The following is a 26901-nucleotide window of genomic DNA, read 5'->3' as shown; positions in this document are numbered from 1 at the left end:
GATCCTATTCAGGTTCCCTCGCTCCCCAGGCTAGGAACTTAGTCCAGCCACTTGTTTACAAGTGGGTGTTGAGCATTCCTAGATGCTGAAGTGTTGACAGCTCCACAGAAGTCAGGGTTACACTAATTTCTGTTTAGCTTCCTCTCCAGTCCCAGCGACTCCCATCCTGCAGCTGGAGGACTGCTGCACCCACAACAATAGCGCCACGCTGTCTTGGAAACAGCCGCCTCTGTCCACGGTGCCCGCGGAAGGATACATTCTGGAGCTGGATGACGGCAATGGCGGTCAGTTCCGGGTAAGTGGAGAACCTGCTGGTTGACGGTTTAATCGCAAAGTCGGACTCTTTGCCACCCCGTGGACTGCAGCCCAGTAGGCTCCTCTGTCCATGGCATTTTCCAGGCAAGAATACTGGAGTGGGTTGCCAAACCTACTTCTTCTTAACCAAATTGGTGACGACCACAGAGGACCCTCCTCAGAGCCTCAGACCCAACCTAGCAGGGCCTGCACACCCTTCATCTGAGGCCTTCATCCTTGTCCCATCAAAGAAGGATGAAGGAGTCCCGGAACAGCAATTGCCCCTCCCTTCTGAAGAGAAAGTACCTACAGTCCTGCAAGCTCTGAAATCAGGCTGCCTGCCTTCCAGTCCCAACCGCGCCCCTAAAGCTGTGGGAATGTGCCCGTTTCTCACCTCTTTGAGCCTTCAGATCCTCATTTGTAAAAGTGAAGTCGCTCAGTCGTGTCCGACTCTTTGCGACCCCATAGACTGTAGCCTACCAGGTTCCTCTGTCCATGGGATCTTCCAGGCAATAGTACTGGAGTGGATTGCCATTTAATGATAACATGTGCCTCATGCATTGTTGTTAAGAGCCAATTGGATCATTCGTATAAAATTCTTAGCATACTGAAGCCCCAGCCACCAGTCTTCCTAGCATCCCCCTAAGGAGATGTCATTTTGAGGCTGTGCTCAAATTTGGACTCAAATTATCTTTACTCATTACATCAGCATAATGTTGCAACATGTACAGCTAAAGAGGGAGGTAAATACCTAACCTATGCTAATGATGCATTATGCTAGGATTTATTTTAAGCTTTTGAAATATCACTCTTCCTCCCTTCCCTGTTTCCTCCCTCTTCCCTCTGTACTATGAGGAAAAATCTGAAAAGTCATAATTTCCCTTCCTGCACTTCGAAACTCTTTTGCTTTGAATGTCATCTTTGTGACAATTCCTGAAGCTATCAGTGGTTTATAAACATACCAGAGAGACCACATTCATGTTTCCAAACCTGTTTTTTAAATATAAATCATACTGGTGAATAAAGAGCTCAGTAGGTATAATATACTGAATAAATGTCAGCTTAATAAGGATAATGCTATCTGTGGTGGTGGTGGTTTAGTCACTCAGTCTTGTCTGACTCCTGTGACCCCAAATACCCAGTTTTAATCTTTGAAGCCCTATTTGCTAATAACTAGCATTCAGTGAGCTGACAGACCCATGCTAAATACAAGGCACTACGCTAGTCAGTTTGCACATATGACCTTATATAATCTACACACCAACCTCACAAGATAGGTTTTTTTGTCCCAGTTTTACAGAGAAGGAAACTGAAGCTAAAAGAGGTCAGTTCAGAGCCCAGTATTTCACAGGATGAGTCAGATCAGGCAGACCCCAAAGCACCTTCTCTTATCCATCCTGCAACACTTGCCTCCTGAATAACTTAGAACAAAGTATTGTATTAGTCGCTAAGTCATGTCTGACTCTTTGTGACCCCATGGACTGTGGCCTGTTAGGCTCCTTTGTCCACAGAATTCTCCAGGCAAGAATACTGAAGTGGGTTGCCATTTCCTTCTCCAGGGGATCTTCCCAACCCAGGATCAAACCCAGGTCTCCTGCATTGCAGGCAGATTCTTTACTGTCTGAGCCAAGTTTAGAGTTAAATGGTGGCCCGTTCTTTTCTGACCCTCAGGAAGTATATGTTGGAAAGGAGACCATGTGCACCGTGGATGGTCTTCACTTCAACAGCACATACAATGCTCGCATCAAGGCCTTCAACAAAACGGGAGTCAGCCAGTACAGCAAGACGCTGGTCCTGCAGACGTCCGAGGGTAAGGCCCTTCAGCAGTATCCCTCAGAGCGAGAACTGCGAGGCATCTAGAATGGCTGGCAAGCCCGGAGGTAACCCCACCACTGCCCACATTCGCAAGTGTTTCCATGACTTGCCCTGCATTCTGGCACAGAGCCGCTGTTTCTCTCCTGCATTTAGAGAGCTCATGGTGTGTGGACGGGATCAGACCAAAGTGTCCACAGCAGCAGTTCCAATGGCCTGGGCCGGCGGCTTCCTTTGATAACACTCTAAATAAGCTGCAGCGGAAGAAGCTGACAAGTGAAGGCCTGAATGTGCCGCGGTGTGTGAGGCGAATGTTACCTAGGCTCTAGGGCAGGCTCCCGTTGTCCACGACACACATCACTGGCCAGTTTTGCCCAGAGGATTCTAAATTGCTTTGTAGCCCTTGCTCGTATCTGAGGGTGGGGCCAAGGTCCTTTCCGCTGTGGATTTATCCAACTGAATGTGTTTCCAAGGGGTGTGGGGCCCAGGGCTATGCCAAGAGGGCCTGTTGGCCACTCCCGGTTAACCTTCATGCACCAGGACCAGGCTCCCTGTGGGCACCAGACAGGAGGAGACCAGCACCTCGGCATTACCTGGCCATTCTCACCTCTGCCAGTCCCTCTAGGCTTAGTTAGCCTGCCTGGGCCCTCTGCACAGGTCCATCTCTAGAGAACTTTTGCTTCTTGGCTATACTGTAAATATCTTGGTCATCAGAAACAAGCCACCCATCTCAGGAGAGGGGCTTGGATTTGATGGCCAGGTATAACCTCTGAGCCACTTCACATTTTCACTCTAAAAGCAATCGTCACACATGAGATTAAACCTATGGTGAGGAATTTGTGGTCGGTGCCAAAGCATTTTCAGACCTTCTGGGTGTCATTTTAATCACAGGAGCCACCCCCGTCCCATGGCATTCTCCATAACTTCCCTCTGCAGAGCTAATTATGTTGATTTTGTTCACATTCAAAATGTTAGCTGAAAGAACTGTGGTGGCGTTTTCTCCCACTTCCCACAAACCTCAGCATGTGCCGGTCACCCTCTAAAATGGTTCACATGGTTAAAAACAAGCACAACTTAAATCCCACAGCAAGGTTGCAAGGCCCCTAGCTGTGAAAACCACACTTAGGGAGCACTTGTGTGTCTGAGTGATGCTACTCAAAGAGAAGAATTCAATGAAAGGGACAAACCCACGTGACCTACCCTGACTTGGGTTATAGGGATGTGGTAGCTAAGCCTCCTCTGGGACCCTCATTTTGGCAGCTTCTCTCTGGGAAGAGAATTACCAGCTTGAGAGCAATTGCCTTCCCAAAGCTAAGTGCTAAAGCCCTCCAGGAGCCTTCCTAGGTGCCATGCAAAAGGGCCTCAAGGGGGATGGCCTGGTTTCCCATGTGTGTATACAGCAGTTTGATTAAAGAGTGAAGTGCATGCCATCAGAGCAGGCAGACAATTTGTAGCAATGTTATTAATCTTTGTTCACCAGACCTAAGGGAAAACTATTTCTATTCATAATGCATCATGGAAGTCATACTATTCTGCTAAAATCAGTTATAGCATAGCAGCCTGAGCACTTACGTCTCTCTTTTCATCCTGCAGGAGGATGTAGTTTCTAAGTTTCGATTAATGTTCATAAGATTATGGTGTCTAATAAATTACAGGATTGGAACTGCGATCCTTGGTACCACAGTCACAGAACTGGGGGTCATTTTCTAAAAGAAACTAACGGAACAAGTCCTCTTCCAACAAAGAAACTGTACTGTAGAAATTAATTTCCTCCATGAATTTTATATATTGTGTACAAATATAAGGTATGTATCTAAATACAAAGAACACCCTATCATCGTGTAGATGTCAGTATTCTCTGTTACTGCACAGAAGTGATTTTATCATGATGAAATAAAGTTCACACACATACTTTCTCCATAACTTTGGTTTGTTCTATTTGTTTCTCCCTCATTCTAATTCATTACAACAGTAAGACAAGATTTAAAAAGCAAGAAAAAACATAGCAAATAGCTTGTTAAAAAAAGAGAGGTTTGATCAGTCTGTAACCATTGAGAAAAATATAGACCTAAAGAATTATACCTCATTTTTGTTTTTTAGAAATCAATGAGAAAATGCTGTTAACAGAGTTTCGATACATTAGCTGAATTTATACTTTATTAATCTCATTTCCTACCATTCCTGAAAAGGTTCACTTTGGAGGTTTTTTCCTTTGCTGCTATTGTGGGTGATGGGATGGTTGGTTTGCTCTCTACTTTAACAAAATCTTTTATGTTCTTTTTTAGCAAGAGTTAACCCCTTTCCAAGGTTCAAAATAAAAAGTCTGTATCACAGAAGGGTACAATTTCATATGTGATAGCAAGTCTAACTTGTATTTTCATGCATTTAGTCCAAGGTTGAAATCACTTGTCACTTAACCCTTTGAACTATCACAAAACCTTCTGCTGACCTAAAGGTAAAACATTATGTGGGGGAGAGCAAATGTCCACATTGTTTGTTGTGAATTCTGACCTTTTTTTTTTTCAAAGCAAATATATTTGTCTATTTGTTGGGCATTATTTGATAAGTGTCTGCTGTATGCTATGATATGGGTATACAATGTTGAGCAGAGGTCACCCCAGATGTCACGGAGTTCACAGTCTAGGAAGAGAGGCAAGCCTTAAAGAAATAGACACACAACTATTGCATATTTACAAATTACGGTGAACACTGTGAGAAAAGGAAAGGGACCATAAGGAAGACATGATTTGTGTAAGGGGATCAGGAAAACAATGGAAAGTAATTTAATGCAATGGAAAGTGTAAAGAATGTGTTATCAAAAGACATAAGGAAAGGAAAACACATTATTACCTGAATTCAAGCTTAGTTAGTTCCCTGAAAGCAAAGCTCCTGGGCATGGACTTAAAACTGCCATGAGAATAAGTCCAGCTGCAGATCCAAACCAAAGTACCCTGACTGAAGAATAAGCTTAACTGTAGGCAGTTGAGAATTTTAATGAAATTTTAAAATAAGGCCCATAGCCTGGTTATATATGTATTTCTAAATGATTCATTTGATATCCACGATGGCTGTGTCACAGTCTCTGAAACCATCTGCAAAGAGTATTTGTTTAAAATATTATATAACAAGGCTCCATTAATAAAGTCCTCAGGCTTATTCTGTGTCTTGAAGTCTATTCTCCTGCCAAAAAATATTTAGACATGGGTGAGAATAGGACAGAAAATTTTTGTTTATTTCCCCCTACTTTTCTCCTACCTATCTAAACAGACTGTACTTTTTTCCCCTTTGTTTAAAATCTGGAGAAAAAAATAAGGTAGACCAAAGATAATATTCCTAGCACTCAAATAGTTCACTAATACTATTATCTGGCTGGTAAAAGATCTTTCCCTGACTCCCCTCAGCTCTCAGAGCCAGGGAGTCACTTCATGCAGCCTTCTCAGCAGAAAAGAAGCTGAAGCTCACCAATTCTTCAAGAAATTAAAGCACAGAGAGTTGCACCTTCTGTGCAAAAAATAAAACCCTTTGCATAAAAAGATCATTTTCCTTGGACACATTCTAAGAATTACTAAAGAATATGGACATTTTAAAGACTCTTGATCTATGTTTGCAAATTGCTTCCAGATTTTACATAAGAAATGTATGAGCTATTCCATTTTTAATATCACCTTAATTCTAGTATTTAGAATTTAATTTCAACTAACAAGCAGCTTCTAAAAGTAAAAACGTTTCTAAGAGAAGGTTTTTAATTCATATTTTCATAGAAAATATGATTGTCTTGCATCTAATAGTGACATGAAATACAACATACTGAAGGGAAAATGAATATGATATAAAGGGAAGGAAAGACTTCTCAGAGAGAGAGAGAGAAATCTAAACAGAAGGAATAACTGTACGCAAGGCAAAGACTTCAAAATATGCCTTGAGCTGACTTTGCAAAGGAATCCTCATTCACTCAAAAACATTAACTGAGCATGTCGATTTCATGATCACAGAGATGCACATAGCATGGCCCTGCCCTAGAGCTTATGGGCTTTATTCTTCCTCCTCCCTGAATCTCATGGCACCTGGCTCAGAGTGGCAAAAAACTACGGTACCCCCTCGTCTCTCCAGAACTAAGATATCCACCCTACAACGTGGGTAGTCATCTTAGAATCAAGATATAAGCAACAATGACCTATGATTGGCAAAAAAAAGAAAAAGAAAAGATACAGAAGCTTTTGTGATGTTCTCACAGCAGAGCCCTTGGTGTCACTTGGCTCTCACTTACTCTTAGTTTACCCACAATTCCATAGAGTTCATTGACTCATTTGCAAAGAGTGCAACAGATTGGAGGCATCACATTAGCAGAGAGAAGAAGAATTTGGTATAAAAGTGAATTGAAGCTATTGGCAGCCTTGACCAAAGAAAGTAACTGGAAAAACTGAAAAATCCAAAAAATCAAAAGCGAATGTTCTTGGGGCATATGCTCCGATTAAGAAAGCCAGAAAGTATGTAATGTATTTTAGAATGATTTCCACATTGTACATTTAAAAGTCAGTATGTATTCTGGAACTCTTGGTAACAGGGTATTCAAGTATATCTCAGAAGGCTTTATGGAATATAAGTACTTCCTCCTCCCCTCACCAAATACTATGATAATAAGCCCTATTTCATTTTGTGTAGAGCTCCTAAGAACTTTCTTCATTATCCTTTAAAAGATTCTGTAAAAATGACAGCAACGTGAAAGTCTGCAAATATTTTTAGGATACTGAAATTCAGTGGAGGAATTGTATAAAATCTATCCATTTTCTGTAAGGGCCTAAGGAAAACATAAGGATTCTTTTCTGTTTATTCTAAGACCACTGTATAGACTTTGTACCTCTGTACCCATCACTACTGTCTAAACCTCTCTTCTGTCCTCTTGCTGTAGCATCCCAGATTTACCCTGTGTTTTAGTTTCTCATTGCTGATTTAACAAATTACAACAAGGTTAGTAGCTTAAAACAACAGATTTTTCACCTTACAATTCTAGATGTCAGAATCTTAAATGGGTTTCACTGGGCTAGAAGTGAAGCATCAGCAGGACTGCATTCCTTGGAAGCAGTTCTAGGGAAGAATGTGTTCTGTTTCTTTTTCCAGCTCCTAGAAACCACCTATATTCCTTGACTCATGCCCCCTTCCTCCATCTTCAAAGCCAGCAGCATAGCATCTTTCAATCTCTTTCTGACTCTGATCCTCCTGTTTTCCTCTTATAAGGGATCCTTGTGATTAAATCCCTTGGGCCCACCTTGGTAGTCCAGGATAATGTCCCATCTCAAGATCCTTAATTTATTCACATCTGTAAAGTTCCCTGTGCCATATTAGGTGACATAGTCACAGATTCTGGGGATTATGACATGGACATTTTTTTGGCAGGTCATTATTCTGCCTACCACACTCTGGGAGAAAAATATTATTCTTGTTATTCCCACTCTACATATGGCAAAATGGAGCCCAGGAGAGGATAAATGACGTGTCAGGCCTGAGCCTTTCAGCTCCAGTGCCCAGCACAGTACATTTTGATGCTGACATTAAAACAGTGCTATTTGCACTCAACCAATAGGAGGGAAAGAGAGAAAACTATCCTAAGTCTATTTGCTAAACGTCTGAAAACAGCTTGTGGAAGCAGTACTGTGTAGCTGCTTCATGTATTCATCCAGAAACCCCAGGCAGAAATAAGACTTCTAACACTTTCAAAGAGTCACATTAGAGTTTCGTTCTAAAGAATAATATTCCTGCTTTAAGAAAGAGATGTGGGAATGGCTGTCATTCCTTAACACACACACACACACACACACACACACACCTGCCCAGGCTGAGGTTCTCCCCAGTGTGGACGTTTTTCAGCTGGCAGTGACCAGTTGCTGCCTGGGAAGGAAAAGGATGTCAGAGCTGCATCTCTGAGGTCCTGGAAGGACCCCACCAAGTGAGATCTGGAACTGGGAGCCCTGCTCAGGTTGAAACCAAAGAGCTACTTATTCACAGAAGCTCTCAGCCCTCCAGATCTCGACTGTGAGGCCAAGTGGGAAGAATAATCAGTGATCATGAGAGAATTAGGCTGTAGATAAGGCTGTAAATTCCAGCGCTGCCCACATACAGGAGCTCAGAGCACAGAGAAAATGTGCTCTCAAGCATCCTCTTTCTTGAACATCCACAGGAGCCACCTGCCCAACACTTTCCAGGATTGTTTTATCTAATGACAACTAAAGGGTTGGGATTCTTGAAATGATATCTTAGAAATTGCTTTCTAAAAAGGGGACATAGAAGAGGTTATTCATAAAGATTAAAATGCCCTTTTCTCCCCCATTAGATTCTCAGCATCACAGTTCCCTTTCAAGTGTGATAGCGCCTTCTCCCACACATCATAGGAAATAACCCAGAGAATAGTCAGTGATGCAGGCAGAATGTTGGCAGAATGTAGGCCCAGCATGACCCCAGATGCCTTTGTTCACAACCTCTTTGCAGATACTTTATAGTAATCAGGGGCCGGAGTAGCTACTGTACTCTTAAACCTTGCTGCGCTAAGACATCCCCTATCCCACAAGAGAAGATGTAACCTTGTGGGAGAAAAAGAACCTCACCTGCTCTCAGTCCACCCATCCCATGTGGCCAGAATCCCAAAGGGTAGGGTAATGTGTTTGCCTTTCAATCTGTATCCACCACAGTCCCGAGAACTACTCTATATATAGATAAGAAAGATTCATCCTCAGTATAATGCAGGGTTGGGAGAATGATAATTAGATCATCTACACAAAGCTGGGTCACCCCTGAGACCTCCAATACATGCCCCATGGCCTATAGCATCAACCTTACATTTTATACATTTCCAAGGCACAAAAGAGACCAATGACCTTACCACCCCCAAAATTGTATCCACCAGGAATTGATCTGCCTGTGTCCTTATCCAATCACATCACAGCTGGTAGTGTGACTTAAATGAGTTCCTTAATCTTTCTGGACTTCAGGGTTTTGTTTTTGTTTGGGGGGCAAGGTGCTGTTTGTCTCTAACACTTTAAACTTAGAACAGATGATCTCTAAATTCTTTACAATTAATACACCCTGGTTTTCTTCAAAATTACTGCTGAAAGCTGTTAATTATTTCAGTAAATGCTATGAACAAGTGTAGCCACCTCCCGTATCCTCCAGGGGTATAGTGGTTCTTAGAGGCTGCCTGTGATACTGAAAATTCAACACTAATAGGAATAGTTAATAAAGGATCAAATAAAGAACAGTATATGGTCCACTGGAGATATTTCCTGTCTGCCTGTGCTTTACTCTTTCTCACTCTGAGCATCAGCCCACCACCTCCCCCCAGAATTGTGTTTACTTAGAAGAATATGCATTTCCAGGACAAATTCTTCAAGGTAGGTAAATCATGCTTGAACAAATTTGGGTAGATTTTACAAAATCCAAAGTGAGAGGCATAATGATAGCTTTCAAAGCCCAGAGAAAAAAGAGATTTTGTTCCTTTTAATTTTGACAACATGTATGACATCCAGGGAATTTCCTGATTTTTCATAGGACTGAATTGGATCCAAACCCTATTTTTGCTTCTGGGGAATGCACTTTGTATCTGACCATCTGGGGAGCAGTTTAGTCCTTTGGAATCTTTTGCATCCACTCTTTTGTATTAATAGTTTCCTTATAAATAATTACCTGATGTTCTAAATTGGAATGGAGGACTTGGTGACAGAGTGTGCAACTGTCCCATGGTGGAAAGAGGGTGTTTCATTTCTTCTTTTAAAAGGAGCTTTTCAAAACAGATTTGTTTCTCACTTCTCAACTGCAATTAATGCCATACTTAAGAAAGATTAAAATACCACCTTTCATTGTAAATTATGTACCAGTGGGATATAATTGTGACTTGGGGTGCTTATTAGATCATTTAAGGAAACTTCGCCTTCTTCATTCATTTCTTGGTCTCTTTAAATTCCTCCCAAGAAAACAAATTATTTTACAGCTTGTTTATAATTGAACTGGAACTCATCTTTAATGCTGCTTGTGCAACTCGTAGTGACATATTTTGCCTTATTTAGCTCTGAAATACAACCATTTTGTTGAACTAGTATCCAAAGGCTGCTTAAGTTATGAAGCTTTTCATACCAGACAGGACGATAACCAAGAATTCTACAAGAGCATAAAGGAAGCTGGGTTAATGTACATTGTCATAAGGAACCCCTGTCAATTTGCTTTTCCTCTTTGGATTCCAAAATTAACACCTCAAAGACTACACATTTCCAAAGAGTCTGCAACACCCGTAGAAATCTCTAGTGCACTGTACATGTTGAAATCAGTCAAGAAATTCTGTCTTCAAAAGTGTAAAAATCAATAATATAAGACAGATTCTCTCTAAATGTTTCCTATTTAGTTACTCAGTTCTAATACAGTGTCTGCTAATGAAAAAATAAAATAAATATTCAGTAAGTCAAAAAGAGATACACCACTTAAATATCCTTTTTTTGCCTCAAACCCAAAACTCAGTAAATAATGTTTGATCCCCAGTCAATCTTTGCTTTGATAATTCTTGATTGTTTCTTTCAAGCAGAGGCCCCAACTCCAGAATCAGCCAGTTCCAGATGGAAAGAGAAAAGAGTCCAGGCAAAGACCAGAGGAGAATGATGCTCATTGACCAAGTTGAGGGAAAGTGTGTCCTGACACATTCCCATTATAAACACAGTCCCTCTCCCAGAGTTACTGATATGCCCAAAATTGCTACACCAGTATTCAGCTGGTGTTCTGTTTTCCCTTGCTGTTTTGGCTAAATTGCTTTTGCTTACCAAAGCTCTTCAGCAGACAGGATCACTACATGTGATGAAACATAAGAAATTTAAAATATTTAAGGAGCTATTTGTCTTTCTCTAGTGACCAATGTATTAAAAATTAATAATAATTATCCTGAATATTAGCTATGACCTAAAACATAGCCTCATATCATGTATTCTGAAAAAAAAAACACTAACCCAATTCCTCTTTGTCATGACTAATAGAATATTAATGGCTGAAAAGCCTTCTCCAGATCTCAGTAGTTGTGCTTTGAGGGAAAGTAAGGAAGTCAGTTTAGATCCTTTCTGCATCCCAGGGTATAAAACAGAATACACACCATAGATAGCTGTGTGTGTGCTCAGTGTGAGTTGTGTGATTTGGCTAAACATGAGTGTAGCATTACTGTTCCCAATGTTGTCTTATTGTCTTTGGTTCATGTCTTTGAACATGTCCAGAGGGGCATGATGAGGAGAGTAAAGATTTGAGATCCATACCTTAGAAGAAAGATTGGAAATCAACTCTCTTTATCCCAGAAAAGTGATTATTTTTAAAGAGAACCATGACTGCTCTTGAATATGGCCTCAGTAATGCTACACTTGAGAAGTAGGGCTCCCAAAGTGGTATATCCAGAACAATATAAGCAATAACTACAACAGGAGGAGGCTGCCCAGAGGCCATGAGATCCCTAACCTAGAGGATTTCAAGGGGAAGCTTATTATTGCTGCTCAGATGATATCAAGATAAGTGTCTTCCCTCTAAGACTCCTGCAACCTAAGGTATTATCAAATGGTTTAGATGACCTATAGGCAACTGACCTGACATTTGCACCCTATGCCAAGGGAGAAAGGCACAAAGCATCTTGCTGGGATCAAATGCTCGCTCTCGCTCTCTCTCTCTAGCTTGCTCTCTCTCTCTCTCTCTCGTGCTTCATTTGGACAGTTTTCATGAAGCAGTAGGACTTTTTTTTTTAAACTTCTTAGAGAAAATGGGGTAGGAGTACAAGGTAAGAGCCCAGCTGGTAGGGTATGGGAGACCACAGGTAAGAAAAACTCAGAGCAGAGATGGAGTGATTGGGTAACATGGATATTAAGTAAGCTTGCCTGAATAGAGAACATGGCTCAAGACTAAGAGGACTCAAGGAAAATTGGGTCATCAATAATGGTTCACATAAAAGGATAGAAAAACTAACCATTCTAGTGTTCAGTTACTAACCCCATGAATAACCATAGCTGCCCTCAGCCCCCATCCTGCAGAGTGGTCCCATCACCAACTCTAGGTGCTTCTTCCTGGTGCTGAGAATAGAAGAGGTGAGTATGATGGGGTTGGATTTGCTTCCTGAGTCTGGATATAGTACACGTCTCTTCACTGGTTTTCAGATGATTACTTGGGGGTTCAGTATACTCCAGAATTCATTTTATTATATATGGCCTTTTCCTTAATTATTGGAGAAACAAGTATTTTAAATATAATGAATTAGCTGTTACCACCTGGTGAAAGATACATTTCTAAGAAAATTCTTGTTAAAAATATTTTACTGTGATAAATACAGTTGTAAATTCTCCCCCTAAAAGATGCCCATATTAGTTTGTGGTGTTGTGCAATTGTCTTTCAACTTTTTCTATTAAACTAAAAGACTAATTCTACTTTGAGATAATTATATCATAAATCATTTCTTAACAAGAAATAGTCACACATGCCAATTTACTCCAACCATGTGAAGTTTAAGTAGAAGAAAATTGGAATGTATTATTGGGAACACAATGCCTCAGCTCCATAAATAGCAGTTTCTTTTCTCTGAAAACCTTGTTTGTACTTTTCTTATTAAAGAAAAAAAACTTCCCCCAAACTAAAAAAAAGTAGCCTGAAAAGCTAATTTTAATGTTTTAAGTTCAAAAATGAACATGAGGCTGGGTTGGCAGTATTGAACTGAAACCTGCCAGTGCCCTGCTCTGAGCTTCTCGAATAGGATCCCACTCTGCACACATATGCTACACTGAGCATGCATGGAATAGCATTTTGATAGAATAAGGATATGTTCGGTACAGAGGAACATGCTAATAGACTCAAACCAGAAACATATTCCCAGGAACACTTTAGCCACCAAAACAAAATTATTGTTTCAATGAGAAGAAATTTCCTTTGTGGTTTTGGAACTAGAATACTACCATCATGCTCTCTGTATTTCCTGAATTGTTACTATCAAATTGAGTTCTAAGATGTCCCCAATTGGTAAAACATGTGTCTCTGACTAGATCACTCTACAGCCTACAACCACCTATTAACAAATGAGAAAGGAATGATTTCAGTAATTTAGAGGTGAGAAACTACCTCTAAATTACTTTAAATTCTAAAACTAGATGAAGCAATTGATATGTCATTACTATGGTATAATAGCCATCTTCATTCCAGACCTGACTATCTGAAAATAAAGACATTTTTGCCAATAAAGACCAATGTACCTCACCACTGCCCGTGGTCGTTTATTCTTAGAGAACCAGAGATATTCAAGGGCACCCCTAAGGGCTGATCTTAATTCAGAAACAAAGGTAAGGCTCCTTCCCTGATTACTTGTTCAGCCCACTGTCCTTCTCTGATTTAAAGAGCAAGTCTTGGATATGCTGGTATAGAAAAACCATCTTGTCCATTTAGAAACAGAAATATATATATTAAGAGAGAAAAGGGAACATATGGAACAGCACAGAGTTAGTAAAAACCGTCACCTCCTAAATAGAAACCTTTTCAGAGACCATTGTTGTACAAATAGTAATACCCAACAGATGTGAAGAGGGTAAAGTATTGATCTCTTGGTCATCAATGGGTTAATTTAAAGTTTCTAAGTTCAGCTCTAAAGATATTTATAAAAGGAAACTTCCAATACTTTCTGTACCTGTAAAAATCAAGGGAAAATGAAGACAATCGTTTGTGATGTTTGAAGTGTCCTCTGGTTTGAGTTCTGTCCTGCCAAGAATTCCCTAAACCACATTGGCCTCGATGGGGTGGATGAGGCTTTGTGAAAATGCATTCGTGAGGCAGGTCTTGGGGAAGCGTGCCCGGCAGGTGGCAGATTTCTGATCTCTAGTTTGCATTGATCTTACATTTAGACACAGACTCAGAAGAACAGACAGTCCCTTTTCCAGTGCCTTCGGAAAGATTGCCGCTCCGTAGAATGAGTCCTTTCTCCTCCACCCTTAATCTACAACCCAGCTTCCCCGGGAGAGCCTACTTTGATTTCCGATCCTCACCCCACCAGCTGAGCTTGCATTCCTCTTTACAGTCTCTCAATGCACCGGGTGAGCCGAGCTCGTCTGACCTCTTCTCTTGATCTCTGTGCCTTGAAGGCATCTCGGAAATACCTGTTTTGTTCTTGCTGTTCATGTGTGTGCGGAGGGCAGTGAGCTAATCTCTATGTCTGTGGCCTGCTTCCGGTTTGAGGAGCATTTGGATGATGGGAGATTTGTGGCATTCATGTTTGTGTGCTGTGAGGATTAACATCGAGCTGTGGTCAGTGTATATAATGGTGTTGAAAAGTGATGAGTGAAGTGGTTCTTTTTGCACAAGCTGGTACCACCACCGTGGGAACCCTGCTCTGTCATCACATGCCATGGCGTAGCACGCACAGGTGCTGGCTGAGGGGAGGCTGTGGCCTTAGTTTGGAGGTTTGCAACCCTGCTGTATCCAGGAAACCAGCTGTGTCTGGGAGACTGGATCAGTGCATCCAGCCTGGAGTGGTCTGATTAAACATAGACTCAAGAGATCTTTACTGAAAAAAGTAAAAAACTTGCCAACAGCAGAATGCATCATGCAAAGCAGGCAAACCAGAGAGCAGAAAGTATTTTCTGCAAAAGCCTTGCTCACTGGTCAGACAGTGTACTCAAGGCTGATTTTTTTCTAAGCAAAGAGAAGGGACAATCACCAGCTAAATCAGAAAGCCTTAACTAGCCTAAGGCCCAAAGATGGGAGTCTCTGAGAAGTTAGGCCTCCGGAAGTTTCCCACAGCTGAGAGGGTTGTGACAGGGTTTCAGGTTTCAAGTTGGACTAGTGATACTATTCCGTGAACTCTGTCTAGAAAATAGAATCTTAAAATATCTAAGACGCAGACCTATTTGATCTCTTCAGGACTATATTGTAATCAGGGCTACACATGATGCACATTTTACATTTCCAGAGGCTTCTTTTGTTTGTTATTTTATTCTGTTTGCTCATCCCACATCCTGGAATGAAGAAGGCCACAGCATGACAGTGCAAAAAGGATGCAGGGACTTCAAGCTCTCTTTAAAATGACTGTTTTTCTTTGTGCTTTTATGTTTCTTCTTGTTTCTCTGTGCACTATTGGCTTTTAAACATGCTTTGTTATGGAACTCTCTCCACTTGTGTCTAATGTACGGAAATATTGTTATAGTCTTTGTAACGTATATTGTCTCAAGAATAAAATGAAATGTGGGTTTGGGGATATTTGATGGCTGTATTTGACACCATTGTTGTATCGTTGAACCTTAAATGTACGATGGTGTATTTAAAGTAGTGTAAAAAGATTTCAGAAAGCTTGTTTTGACAAAGATTTGCACAAGGCATGATTCATTTAAAAAATTTAAAAGCCCTATTCACATTCTGCAGATTTATTTCCAAAGCTGGATGAGATACAGTTTTAAAACTCCATGTGTTCCATATTCACTAAGTTCTCACCTGTGAATAGGAACTGAGATGATAATTGATAGAAACTAAACAAGTTGTCTGCCATTTTTGCAAATGAATCCATCTCAGAGAAAAATAAAGTAACCAAAAGTAAGGTCATAATCTTTACATTTTGCTTTTAATTCAATCATTAGTCCCTTCTAAGGTGCTTTCTTAATTCTTTTAAAATTCTTTTCATTCAGTGTATTACCCTTCATTTAGCACATAAAGGCCTGACTGAGTTGAAAAAAAAATTAAATGATCCTTTCTAGGAGATATCCTAGTGCTCATCAAAAACACATTTCAGTCACTGACACCACTTTAAATTGTAGCTCACACGACTTTGAACATTTTAAGACTAGAATGCTTCATCCACCCTGATGAAGCCTCTCATGGAAGAGGTAAGAGTATCCAAATATTAAGGAGGGGAAGGTGGGTGCAAGAGTTCCTCAGGTGATTCTAATGTATCTCTGAGGTCACTCCACCCCATCAGCCTTCATGCTGGCTCCCCTCCCTTAGGCGAAAAGGATGAGGTAGTAAAACAATCTGAAAAAGACAGGAGGTCATTTTTGTTTTTACTACATTTATTTCATGTCATTATTAATAATTACCAGATGTCTTTAATAACATATGGATTACACCACATATTTAATTCTATAATTATCATTTGACTCAGGCCCAAGTCACGGTAAAGGCCTTTTGGCACAACCAGAGTTAGAAGAACATGGAATAGTGATGTAGAATGGAGCTTTATCAAGATCCAGTGGTTTCTCCACTTCAACTGGATGAATTTCTCCACTTCAACTGGATGAATTTTTCTTGTTTTCTTCTGAATATGAAAACTTTACTGGAAAAGGTTAAACTTAGAAGATGATAAAAAATTTAAGCTCTGCAGTTTAGAAACAATCGGAGGAGACTTTATTAAATTAAAAAAGAAAAATCTACTATTCATTTTGAAAGAGCAGAGAAGCAGTTTTTACTCCAGCAAGTAAACTAACATAAAAAGGGCTTTGGTTTTTCATGAATCAGGCCTCTGGTGACTACTCAGCTGGTGCTTTTTACGTGTATACAAATAATCTTTATTGAATTGGTTGTTGTTTCATAGCTTTGATGTGTAGTATTTCTTTATAGGATGCAATTTTGAGACACAATCTGCATCTTACTCTCAATTAGGCAAGTATACCTATTGTAATTGTTATCTTTTACTTATGTGCTTGGTATGCTCCATTCCCTTCACAAAATAAATGGTAGCAGCTTATTCTATGTCAATAAAATTGTTGAATTGTCATTCAAATCCCATTATAGCAATCTCTCTCATACTTAGAAAAAATGAAAAAGATGCCTGTATTTTTAAATGTTGTACCTCAAAGAAGATTACTTTTCCCCCAGATTTCTTGTACAACAATGCAAGCACTCATTATAAGCAGAAAACTTGTGGGCAAAAGGTACTAATCAGACCAATGGCTGTAGTGTATGCAGTTTTAAACTTAGCCCTTTTTTGGTGTTAGTCTATCAAAAGAGACATGTATTCTTATCAGTGTCAATTTTGCCTCCTATTTCTCTCTCCCATGCTTTTCACTTGGAATGACAACAGTTGACATTAAAAAGCTGTTGGCAGGTATGGAATAACCTTACTCTGTTACCAATAGCAAAGACCAAAATGCATGTGAGGTGGTTCACAGGTTTGATAAATCAGTGATTCCGCCTGTCTGGAGGAGGTTCTTCGTAGGTGGCATTTAGAACCTGGGCACAGCACTGTATACAAAGACATCATTCGATCTGCACCTAATCGCCAATACTTTTTACGTTTTAAGAATAACACTCACACCATATCTGTGATGAAGGAAGCAACCAGTCTTACATCCAAGTCTCAATCACTCGTGAGAATTAGTTTCTGTTGCTGATAGCTCCAAAGCTTCTGAGTTTTCACTAACACTGAGGAAATTTTCAAAACAACTAAATTGAGCACTTCTGTTGAAGGAGTATTTCCATATTTCACTGAGTGTGTTTTATCCCTCCTCCATCTAGGACTCTAGTTACTAGCCTCCCCATCTCAGGGTTACACAGGCATCTTAGCGCATCCCTCTTCCCTTATGTCTCTGGTGTACTGTTCTGCCAGTCACTGGGTGAAGGGACTTGATGCCACTTCACTCCCGGATCACCTGGTTGGGAGTGCAGTCTGAGCCAGGTAACCCCTGCTGAATCGGTTGTGTGTCATCCATCTGTTTCTGGGTGCAGAGAGCCCCAGGTCCCAGGACGTGCCCTCTGTCTGCTCACTCATGGCCCCTTCTGGCTCTGGACACTTCCTTCCCGCATGGAAGCATGAAAATGGGACAAAACACTCCTCTCCTGCCCAGGAGTAAATTACAGTGTGAACTCGTTGGGTCCGTCTTAGTAACCAACCACCCTCCCCTCTGTTGTCCCCAGTGGCCTGGTTTGCTTTCGACCCTGGCTCGGCACACTCTGACATCATCTTCTCCAATGACAACCTGACTGTGACCTGCAGTAGCTATGATGACCGCGTGGTGCTGGGGAAGACCGGTTTCTCCAAGGGCGTCCACTACTGGGAGCTGACAGTGGATCGCTACGATAACCACCCCGACCCTGCCTTCGGTGTGGCTCGCATCGACGTGATGAAGGATGTGATGTTAGGAAAGGACGACAAAGCTTGGGCAATGTATGTGGACAATAACCGGAGCTGGTTCATGCACAACAACTCGCACACCAACAGGTACCCTGCAGCCCCGCGCAAGCAAGCCTTCTTCATGTTGGCTTCTGGTCCAGAACAATAGCCCAAGTTCAGAGACCTATTAAATAGACAACATGAAGGAAGTCGGGCAGGCCATCTTTATTAAGTAGACCTTCTACTGCTCTTAGCCGTAGTCCATCCTGGTGTTTTGGTTTTTGCATAATGATAGGGACATGAGCACTTTCTTAGACCCCTCATTGCTGTAGTCCACTTAGGGCTGCAAACTAAGAATCCTCATGAATATCCATTATAGAAAAACATTCCAGGATTCTAAAACACAGTCTTAAAACTTACCAGAAAAGCACTTGTGTACAAGATACTCAGTTTTTCTGAACATCAGTTTCCAAATCCACAAATTAGGAAAATCATATTTTTCCATGCAGAAATGTTCCCATGATTAAATGAGACATGCAAAAATGCCTCCCATCAGAAGCATCTGAAAATAGAAGCCACTGTTCTTATCATTATCAGTGCCACAGTTAAGTGGTATTGAGCACTTTAATTTAAACTAAATCTTATGGGTTTGTTTAAATTTATGATATATTTAAATCTTATGGATGCCAGTTTGGATAGTTTTATAGTTGAAGATTGAAGAACCCTCTTACTATTATATGGATTCAGAGCACCCAGTTTGCTGGGGAAAAAGAACGCAGGAATTGTTTTCAGTTTTCCTTTACCACCAAAATCTAGGCAATTATAATTTAACTCGTACCTATAATATTTTCTCTAGACTTCCTTTTTCATTTGGTTTGTGTTTTCTTCCTCAAATGTATTTTTCACAAATTTTCTAGGTGGAGAAGTGTCTTTTAGGAACCTTTTAGGTTCCTAAAGACATCTTTTAGGATGTCTCAAATACATCCCCAAGTTACATTCTTATCGGTGTCTGGAATGGGGGTGTGGGGGACTACAGCTATATTCAGTCAGAAGGAAAGTGAGTCATGCAGTGGTAGGCAGTGGGCTCCACTGTCTCGGCTTCTTCTGTGTGCTCATCACTGCCTCTCTTCTAGCAAGTAGGTCTCCTAGGGCCTCCACTTCTTCCCTTGGGTAGTTTCTCTACGTCTGCATTCAGTCGTGCTTCGTTCACTGTCCCTTGAAGTGAGCACATGTTGCTGGCCAAAATTATGGCCTTCTCTGCCCGCCAAAGCCGGATGAAAAATACAGAGACAGAGTTTGGAAGAAATAGAAAGGTGGCTCCAAATTATCAGCCAGTGGAAAGGGGAACACAGTAGGCTCATGCCTCCCCCACCGTGGGGAGTCTAGGGGCTTCTATAAGATGGGGAACAAAGGTGTTAGAATCTTGATTTCTTCTTCTTGCATTGTTTCCAAGGCAGTCATACTGGCTGGTGTCAGTAACCCAGTGCCTGAGTCTGGCAGTTCCATGGCTCTGTGGCCTTCTTTCTGATGTGTAACTACAACAGGAAGAGTGTTATAAGGGTAAACACCAGATAGCATAGAGTCAAAGGAAAAATAGGTGTGAAGTGTAGTTCCTGCAGAGTTAGGGGGCAAAAGAAGCAAACTTAGTTACAGAGTTAGGAGCAGTTAAAGTGAAAAAAAAGCTAGGATTGTTCAGGCCTGCTCACTGTTCTCTTTATCTTCCTGCTTCTCAGGAACAGGAAAGAAAAAGACTCACTCCTCATTTTTTCCCTTTTCACTTGCAACACACACATGCCATTCCAGCCTGGTCTCAAATCCTACTATGTGTACAGAAGCTGTTACCTTCAGGGATTCACATTTGAGGGACCCTCTGTCGCCAGCTCTGATGCCATCACCCATGTACCCCACTTACTTTTCCCTTTCAACTTCTTTATTTTGGAATGAAGGGGTAATAACGCAACTGCCATACTATACAGAGAAACAGTTTCTTAAAGCAGAACACGTCGCCTTGCATGTAAACTGCATGGCACCAGGGCCGTCATTGCTGAAACTGAGAAATTGCCAAGACACCATTGATACCCCGGCGTTTTTAACGGCTGTGCACAGTCTGTGTTCTGCATCCCAAGGGGAAAAGAAAAACGCTCTCACGTGTCTGTGAGGCTGAAGTTCAGTACTGCTGGATCTCAGTGAGGAGGAAAAGGACAGATCTGATTGTCTAGGCTTAATGGCTTTTGTGAAACCATCAGTTAAAGCATAAGACACAATTTGTTTCCAATGACAATCACTCCAGCTCCTAGAGTATAATCATTTCACCTTACGGAGAGGAGATTCCTCTTCTTCAATGCCATTTTATGGAGAGCCTCCAGCTTCTCAATTCAATTTCAGTATGCCCCAAATTCCCATCTTTCTGGGATGAGTTTTTCTGATTAATGGATAGCATGAGGCCCCAAATCTAATTTTTCATGCATGTGTTCTAGGTTCAGCTTAAGTGCCTCTTTACTTTGACTTTCAAATTAAATCATTTTGGATTGAATGACGCTTAATTCACAACTTGAGACACAGCTCTAGGCAAAGTTCTGATAGCCTAAAGGCTACTTTTTGTTCCCGGCCTTTGATGCTTGTGTCTCCATGTGGAGACTGTGTGTGAAGGGGTTCACTCTTAGCAACAGCAGAGCAGTGCAATGAACCTGTGCATTCTCAACAGGGGCGTGAGAATTGGTTCAGGGAGCAAGCAGATCTTACTTTTTTATATACATGGGCTTCCCAGGTGGCGTGAGTGGTAAAGAATCCACCTGCCAATGCAGGAAACTTTTTATATAAAGCAGGAGACATAAGAGACATGGGTTTGATCCTTGGGTGGGAAGATCCCCTGAAGGAGGGCCTGGCAACCAACTCCATTATTCTTGCCTGGAGAATCCAGAATCCCGTGGACCGAGGAGCCTGAAGGGCTATGATCCATAGGGTCACAAAGAGTCAGACATGACTAAAGTGACTGAGCACGGCACAACACAGCTATACATACAGCTCATAAGCAGATAAACAATATATCTGTGGCATTAAAACTGTATGTGAGGAGGGGTCACTAAGAGGAAAACTGTGTTAAAAGGCTTCAAGGATAGGGTATGATAATTTTAAACAGATTAAGAAATACTGGTTTAACCATACAAACAGGGAACTTCTAGAAGGAGGACGGGCAAATGAATTCCCATGTTTTCTTTTTCCACAGAACTGAGGGAGGGATCACAAAGGGGGCCACGATTGGGGTCCTCCTCGACTTCAATAGAAAAACCTTGACGTTTTTTATCAACGACGAACAGCAGGGTCCCATCGCGTTTGAGAACGTGGAGGGCCTGTTCTTCCCGGCAGTCAGCCTAAACAGGAACGTGCAGGTGAGCGGCTGCTCCATTTGTGAGGCTGCCCGCGGGGCGGTGAGCTTAGTCCCCAACCTGGGAGGGCCCAGACCAAGACACGGAGGAGAGGGGATTGCGGGACGGGTCGGACGTGACAAGGGAGATAATTCCAGACCAGCATAAGCCCCTTCATTATATTTAGACACAGTTTGGTGAACAGCAGCGGGGGAAACTAGGATTCTCTTGTGGCAGGCTAATGACTGTCCTCCTGAGCCCTAGATTCCTCTCTAGTGGAAAGGAAACTCTTGAACCTGCTGGCCTGAAAGCAAATGAAATGACTGCCGCAAAGCCCCAGGAGTGCCTGAGAAGTGAAAGTGTGAGCCTGAGGTGCTAACAGGATGCTTAGAAATCTGGAGCTTCTCCACTGCAGTCTTAGCACTTCTGTTAGGGAGAGAAAACATAGTCCCTGCCTGCAAGTTAGTTAGTAATGATTCTTTGTAAATATAAACAACAGGGTTTTCTTATTTGTTCATCCAATAAATGTCAACTGAGTACCTTTGATATGTCAGGCACTACTGAAGTATTGTAAGTATTGTTGTTTATCAGTGACAACACAGAAATGAAAATCTTGCCCTCTTAGAGCTTGCATTCGAGTTACAAGAGAAACAGTAAATAATACACACAATTGCTGTGTTAATTATATAGTATATTAGAAGACAGTATTGGAAAAGATCCGGATGCTGGGAGTGATTGAGGGCAAGAGGGAAGGGGGCAACAGAGGATGAGATGGTTGAATGGCATCACTGACTCAGTAGACATGAGTTTGAGCAAACTCAGGGAGTTAGTGAAGGACAGGGAAGCCTGGCGTGCTGCAGTACATGGGGTCGCAAAAAGGCAGACACGACTTAGCAACTAAACAACAACAACGGCAAGGCAATATGCAGTGGAGAGAAGACAAGGAAAGGGTAGGGGACCGAGAGTGCCAGGGTAGGGAGGGCAGTGGCAGTCTTAAGCAGGGTGGTCAGCATAGGTGGGCCTTATTGCAGTCACAGGTGAGCTGAGCCTTGAAGGAAGTGAGGGAGTGAGCTGGGTAAGGCTTTCCAGGCAGAGGGAACAGCCAGGGCAAAGAAGGTCCAGGAAACCATAGCTGGGGAAGATGGGGGGCGGTGGGAGAACAGATGAGGGCATGCGAGAGGGTGCCCTACCAGCCACTGCTGAGATGGGAGCGCTCACTTCCGTCTTGAGCTGGAACTCGACATTGGCTGTGAACTTCACTCAGCAAATGGCTGCCGAAAAATAGATAGGGCTTAAGTATCAACACAGTGCTCATGATTTTTGTTGTATACAGAACTACCATCTTGGGAGCTATTTTAAAAAACCATTGTTGTTTATAAGTATGTGTGCAGTAGAAGTGATTGCAACCCAGTGACCTCTGCCCTTCTCTCTTGCTGCAACTTGATGGGTTTTTCTGGAAGGCTGAAATCTAATCCATCAAGAGTTTGGCTCTACATTGGACCAAAGAAAGCCATAGATTTCCCTAGAAGTGTGTTTTGGAAAACACTCATTCAAAGTTTTCCGCTTTTTTAGCTGTTTCCCTTGCAAAGACTATTTTACTTAATGATCTTTAGAGGTTTCTGGGATGTTCTGAGTATCTTCAGAGAAAGGCTCTTAGACTGGGGAAGACAGGGACAAGGTGGAGAGAGATGACAGACAGCACTGCAAGAAATGGTTCTAGCCTGATTGGTGCAGCCGTCCACTGAGGTCTGAGGTTAGACAGAAATCAGTGAAATAGTTTAAGTGCCCATGTCTCCTCATTCTTGGCAATCATCTAGGCCATCCCAAAGTGAAAGGCTTATCCTAATTGAAAAAACTAGGGGACAAATCATAGGGGAAGGGTTGTCTGCTCATCTGTTCTCTATCCATGGATATGGCAGTGACCATTGCAATGCGGCCAAAAGGGTTCGCCACCTGCAAATCAATGCCTCATTCTTCAGTCATAAGGAACACAATCTCCCCAGAATTCTTTGAAGAGGCAGGTGGATTCGAATCATATTATCAAGTGTCGCCAGGATCAGGGAGCCCAGCATGGTGGCCAGGTTCTTAGCACAGGCTGAATTCTGCTGGAGATCTCTGTGATGTCTACTAGAACAGATGTTACAGAAAAGTGAACAGATCCCTTTCTGAGTTAGGAACAAGCCCACTTATTCCTAAGTGGGGAGAGGGTGCAGTGAGTTGGGTGGTGGGGGGCTCCTAAAGTGCCTCCAGGACTCACAGTCTCTTCCCCTAGGTCACGCTTCACACGGGGCTCCAAGTCCCCGACTTCTACTCCAGCAGAGCATCAATAGCCTAAGAATGTGCCGTGGAGGCGCCAGCTGCCTGTTCTTACCTCCCGCCTGAGAGTGACTGCAAGGAGCTCAGCCAGACCTGGAGGGAGAGAGAGGAGGAGAAACACTGGTCCTCATACCCACAGCGCCTCCACGCACACCCTTCCCCCCAGCCTCTCTACTGCTGTAAAGCCTGCTTTCTCTTCCATAGTCAGCAGTTCTAACCAACAGAGGACCTAGACAGCCCACCGTGTCACTTTGTTTCCAAACCCAGATTTTGCTTTTATTTACATTAATTTTTATGTAGGTGAGTTATCTTTTGTTTTTCTTCTGATCGTGTCATTGATGAGTTATGAACTGGCACTGCCAAGAGAAAATTCTCCTAATAACTTGTTTCTTAAGCTCTCTGTCAAAGAGGTAGGTGGTAGGAAGAGGTAGGGAAGAATGAGCTGAACTTGGAGCTTGCCATTTAGAATGTTCTTAAGTGTTCTTGCCCTGTGACCTCTCATGCAGTGTTACCTCTGCATAGCTAGTCTTTTCGGCAATGAAAAGTTTTACTATCCATTGAAGCACAAAAATGATAGCTGCACAACTGCATAGAGGTTCATAGCAGTGGAGGCTCAGAGGACATCTGGGTCATTAGGCGGGGTCAGAAACCCTGGTCACTGATTGAAACTGGAAAGTCTCTAAACATAGGCAGGCCAGGGGACGTCATGATTTGGTTCATTTGTTTATCACAAGTTTTTAATTGAGAACCTATTATGGACCAGACACTGTTCTAGATGCTGGAGACACAATAGTGAATACACAGGTGTGGTCTCTGCCCTCCTGGAGCTTATATTGTCCTAGGAGAACAAACCAAAAATAAAATTATTGCAAACTGTTACTAGTACTAGAAAGGAAATAAAAAGGGCCAGAGGTGCTCATTGGCAAGATCTTTCGGATCCCCCAGAATGATGCTAGAAATCCATACATTCTGGCCACAGCGCCAGAAACATACCAACTCAATGCCTTTCCAACTGTGCTATTTTAATTATGGTACCTGCTGCCATTCATCACAAAGCCCTTCTTTAGTAGAAATGATGTCAGCATTCGTATTTGTTAATGCTGCAGTGATACTAAGCCTTAAAAACCTAATGTGAAAAAAAAAAGTAACAACCAGAAGGAGGCGCTCTCGTTCTCTGTAATGGGGGATCTTAAATTGCAGCTCACAGCATTCCATTCTCAGGATTCACGCTCTTGTCTCTGTTTAGACTTACTTTCTGTGCCTGTCACAGGTGAACTCTCCATCCACTCAGCTGCCATTCACAACCCACCTTTCTGGACTAGTTCAAATAATGTTTGGAAGGAAAATGAAATTGTAGGTCACTGCTCTGCTCTTAACAGAGATAATAGCAAAATAGAAGAATAATAAACGTATTACTTCCATGTAGAGATAGACCTATATAAGCTTCCTTTCAGATTCTTTAGTTTGACATGAAGTTTTAGAAGATGTTGGACCTTGAAAGAAGTTCTGGTTAGTTGTCTAAATATTTGCCAGGGGGTCAAGAAATTCACCATGAAAAAAAGAAAAAAGTAACGAAAGGAAAGCAGTAGGATGGGAAAGCTAGCAAATTAAAGTTTTGGGCAAAAAGTAATATATGTAAATAGCTAATAGTTTACTTTTGTGCTTTATTTAGATTATTTCTATCTGCTGTGGTGTTTTTCTAATTAAGTGTACCTAATTTATTGAATGGGTGCTATCCTGTTTGTGTCCACCTTGGTTTTTCTTGGCTACAGAACCACTCTGTTGCAGGCCAACACTAATTTGATATTTGATTTACTCCAATGAGACTTGATGGCTGGGCCGCTGTAGACTCATAGTTACTCTTATTCTTTATTAAATCCATCCTGCTAATTAGATTTCTAGTGACTGGTAACACGTAGTTTACACAGAATTGCAATTATAGATGCATATAGCTCCTGTACTAGAAAAAAAATGGATATTTCTGGTGTACCAATAAATGATTTTTATGAGAGAACATTTTATGTCTCTTTAGAATATCGCAGTTTTTTTGCCTATTTGGGACGACACTTCACTTTTGTCAGAGCAATATTTCTTCAGCAAAGGGTCATTGGAAGGTCCCCCAGGACTGGGGAAAGCAAATGTACTTCATCCCATCTCCTCAGGAGCCTGGCATTGTCTCCTGGTGGTACTGACCACCTCAGCCTTAACTTCATATAACATATTAATAGTTGATGCCGTTAAGGGTATGCCTCCAAACACTGGGGACTTACTTTAACAAACTTGCTCCTAGAAGAGCCGCAAACTTGTCCTGCAAGATGGAATGTCACTGACTTTTTTTAACTTGGTTCCTTCACCATTTCTTAGAGCGGCTAAGCGATAACGATTGTTTTTAAATAATTACACCATTGTTCATCTCCTTTGTTTATTAGCCTTTTAAAATGAACTGCCTTGGGTTTATATTAAAAGAAAAACATCATCTAAAAACATATTGAAAGCATGGATTAAATCCATTTTACCTGCCTTCATTAATCTAGATTGTTGTTCTAAGACTTGCAAATCTTCCAAGCAGTAAGCAGCCTAAACTGCAAGATGTTTGTTGCAGTTGTTTTCCAGGAACTTGGCATCAGCTGTTTCGAGTTGGAACTGAGTTTATTAAGACTGGATGGGACCACCGACCGACCCCTCAACTAGGCATATACAGGCAGGTGTCCCCTTGGTGACCTTTTGACAACAGAGGGCTGTAATTAGTTACACCTGGGCAGAATGACCGTTATCACAGCTTTTGGCAATCACCTTTCCCCCCTACAGCCCTCCATGTGCCCCATACCCTCCACATGCCCCTCCCCATGCCCCTCAAGCCCTATGCCTCAGCCCAACCTCCTTCCTTATCCCCTAAATATCCCAAGCCACTTGCCTTCGGTTGGGAGACGGGTTTGTTTCCCTGCTTGCTTTGCTGAAAGCCTCAGCGTTTTGGTTCACTGTGCTTCAGGCAAGATGAACCTGGTTCCATAACAATCCAGTCCAGATTATAATCTCTGA

At 41.8% G+C, this 26901-nt stretch overlaps 1 protein-coding gene across 13 annotated transcripts in view; it reads left to right on the top strand.

The window, feature by feature from the left end:
* The window catches only part of TRIM9 (tripartite motif containing 9), a 117847-nt gene extending 91969 nt beyond the window's left edge, over positions 1-25878 (top strand). The window contains exons 6-13 of one of the 13 annotated variants that reach the window (XM_027553731.1): positions 138-295; positions 1966-2104; positions 13989-14177; positions 16690-16731; positions 17153-17176; positions 17986-18235; positions 21408-21570; positions 23819-25878. In XM_027553731.1, the coding sequence (XP_027409532.1) occupies positions 138-295; positions 1966-2104; positions 13989-14177; positions 16690-16731; positions 17153-17176; positions 17986-18235; positions 21408-21570; positions 23819-23881 (1028 nt within the window). In that variant the 3' untranslated portion in view covers positions 23882-25878. The other 12 variants (XM_027553727.1, XM_027553728.1, XM_027553734.1 and 9 more) reach the window with 12 other exon arrangements.
* Positions 25879-26901: the final 1023 nt, after the last annotated feature.

Source organism: Bos indicus x Bos taurus, chromosome 10 (assembly GCF_003369695.1).
Source record: "Bos indicus x Bos taurus breed Angus x Brahman F1 hybrid chromosome 10, Bos_hybrid_MaternalHap_v2.0, whole genome shotgun sequence".
NCBI classification, from domain to species: domain Eukaryota; kingdom Metazoa; phylum Chordata; class Mammalia; order Artiodactyla; family Bovidae; genus Bos; species Bos indicus x Bos taurus.
The sequence above is the reverse complement of the archived record's forward strand: the minus strand, read 5'-3'. Positions and strand labels throughout refer to the sequence as shown.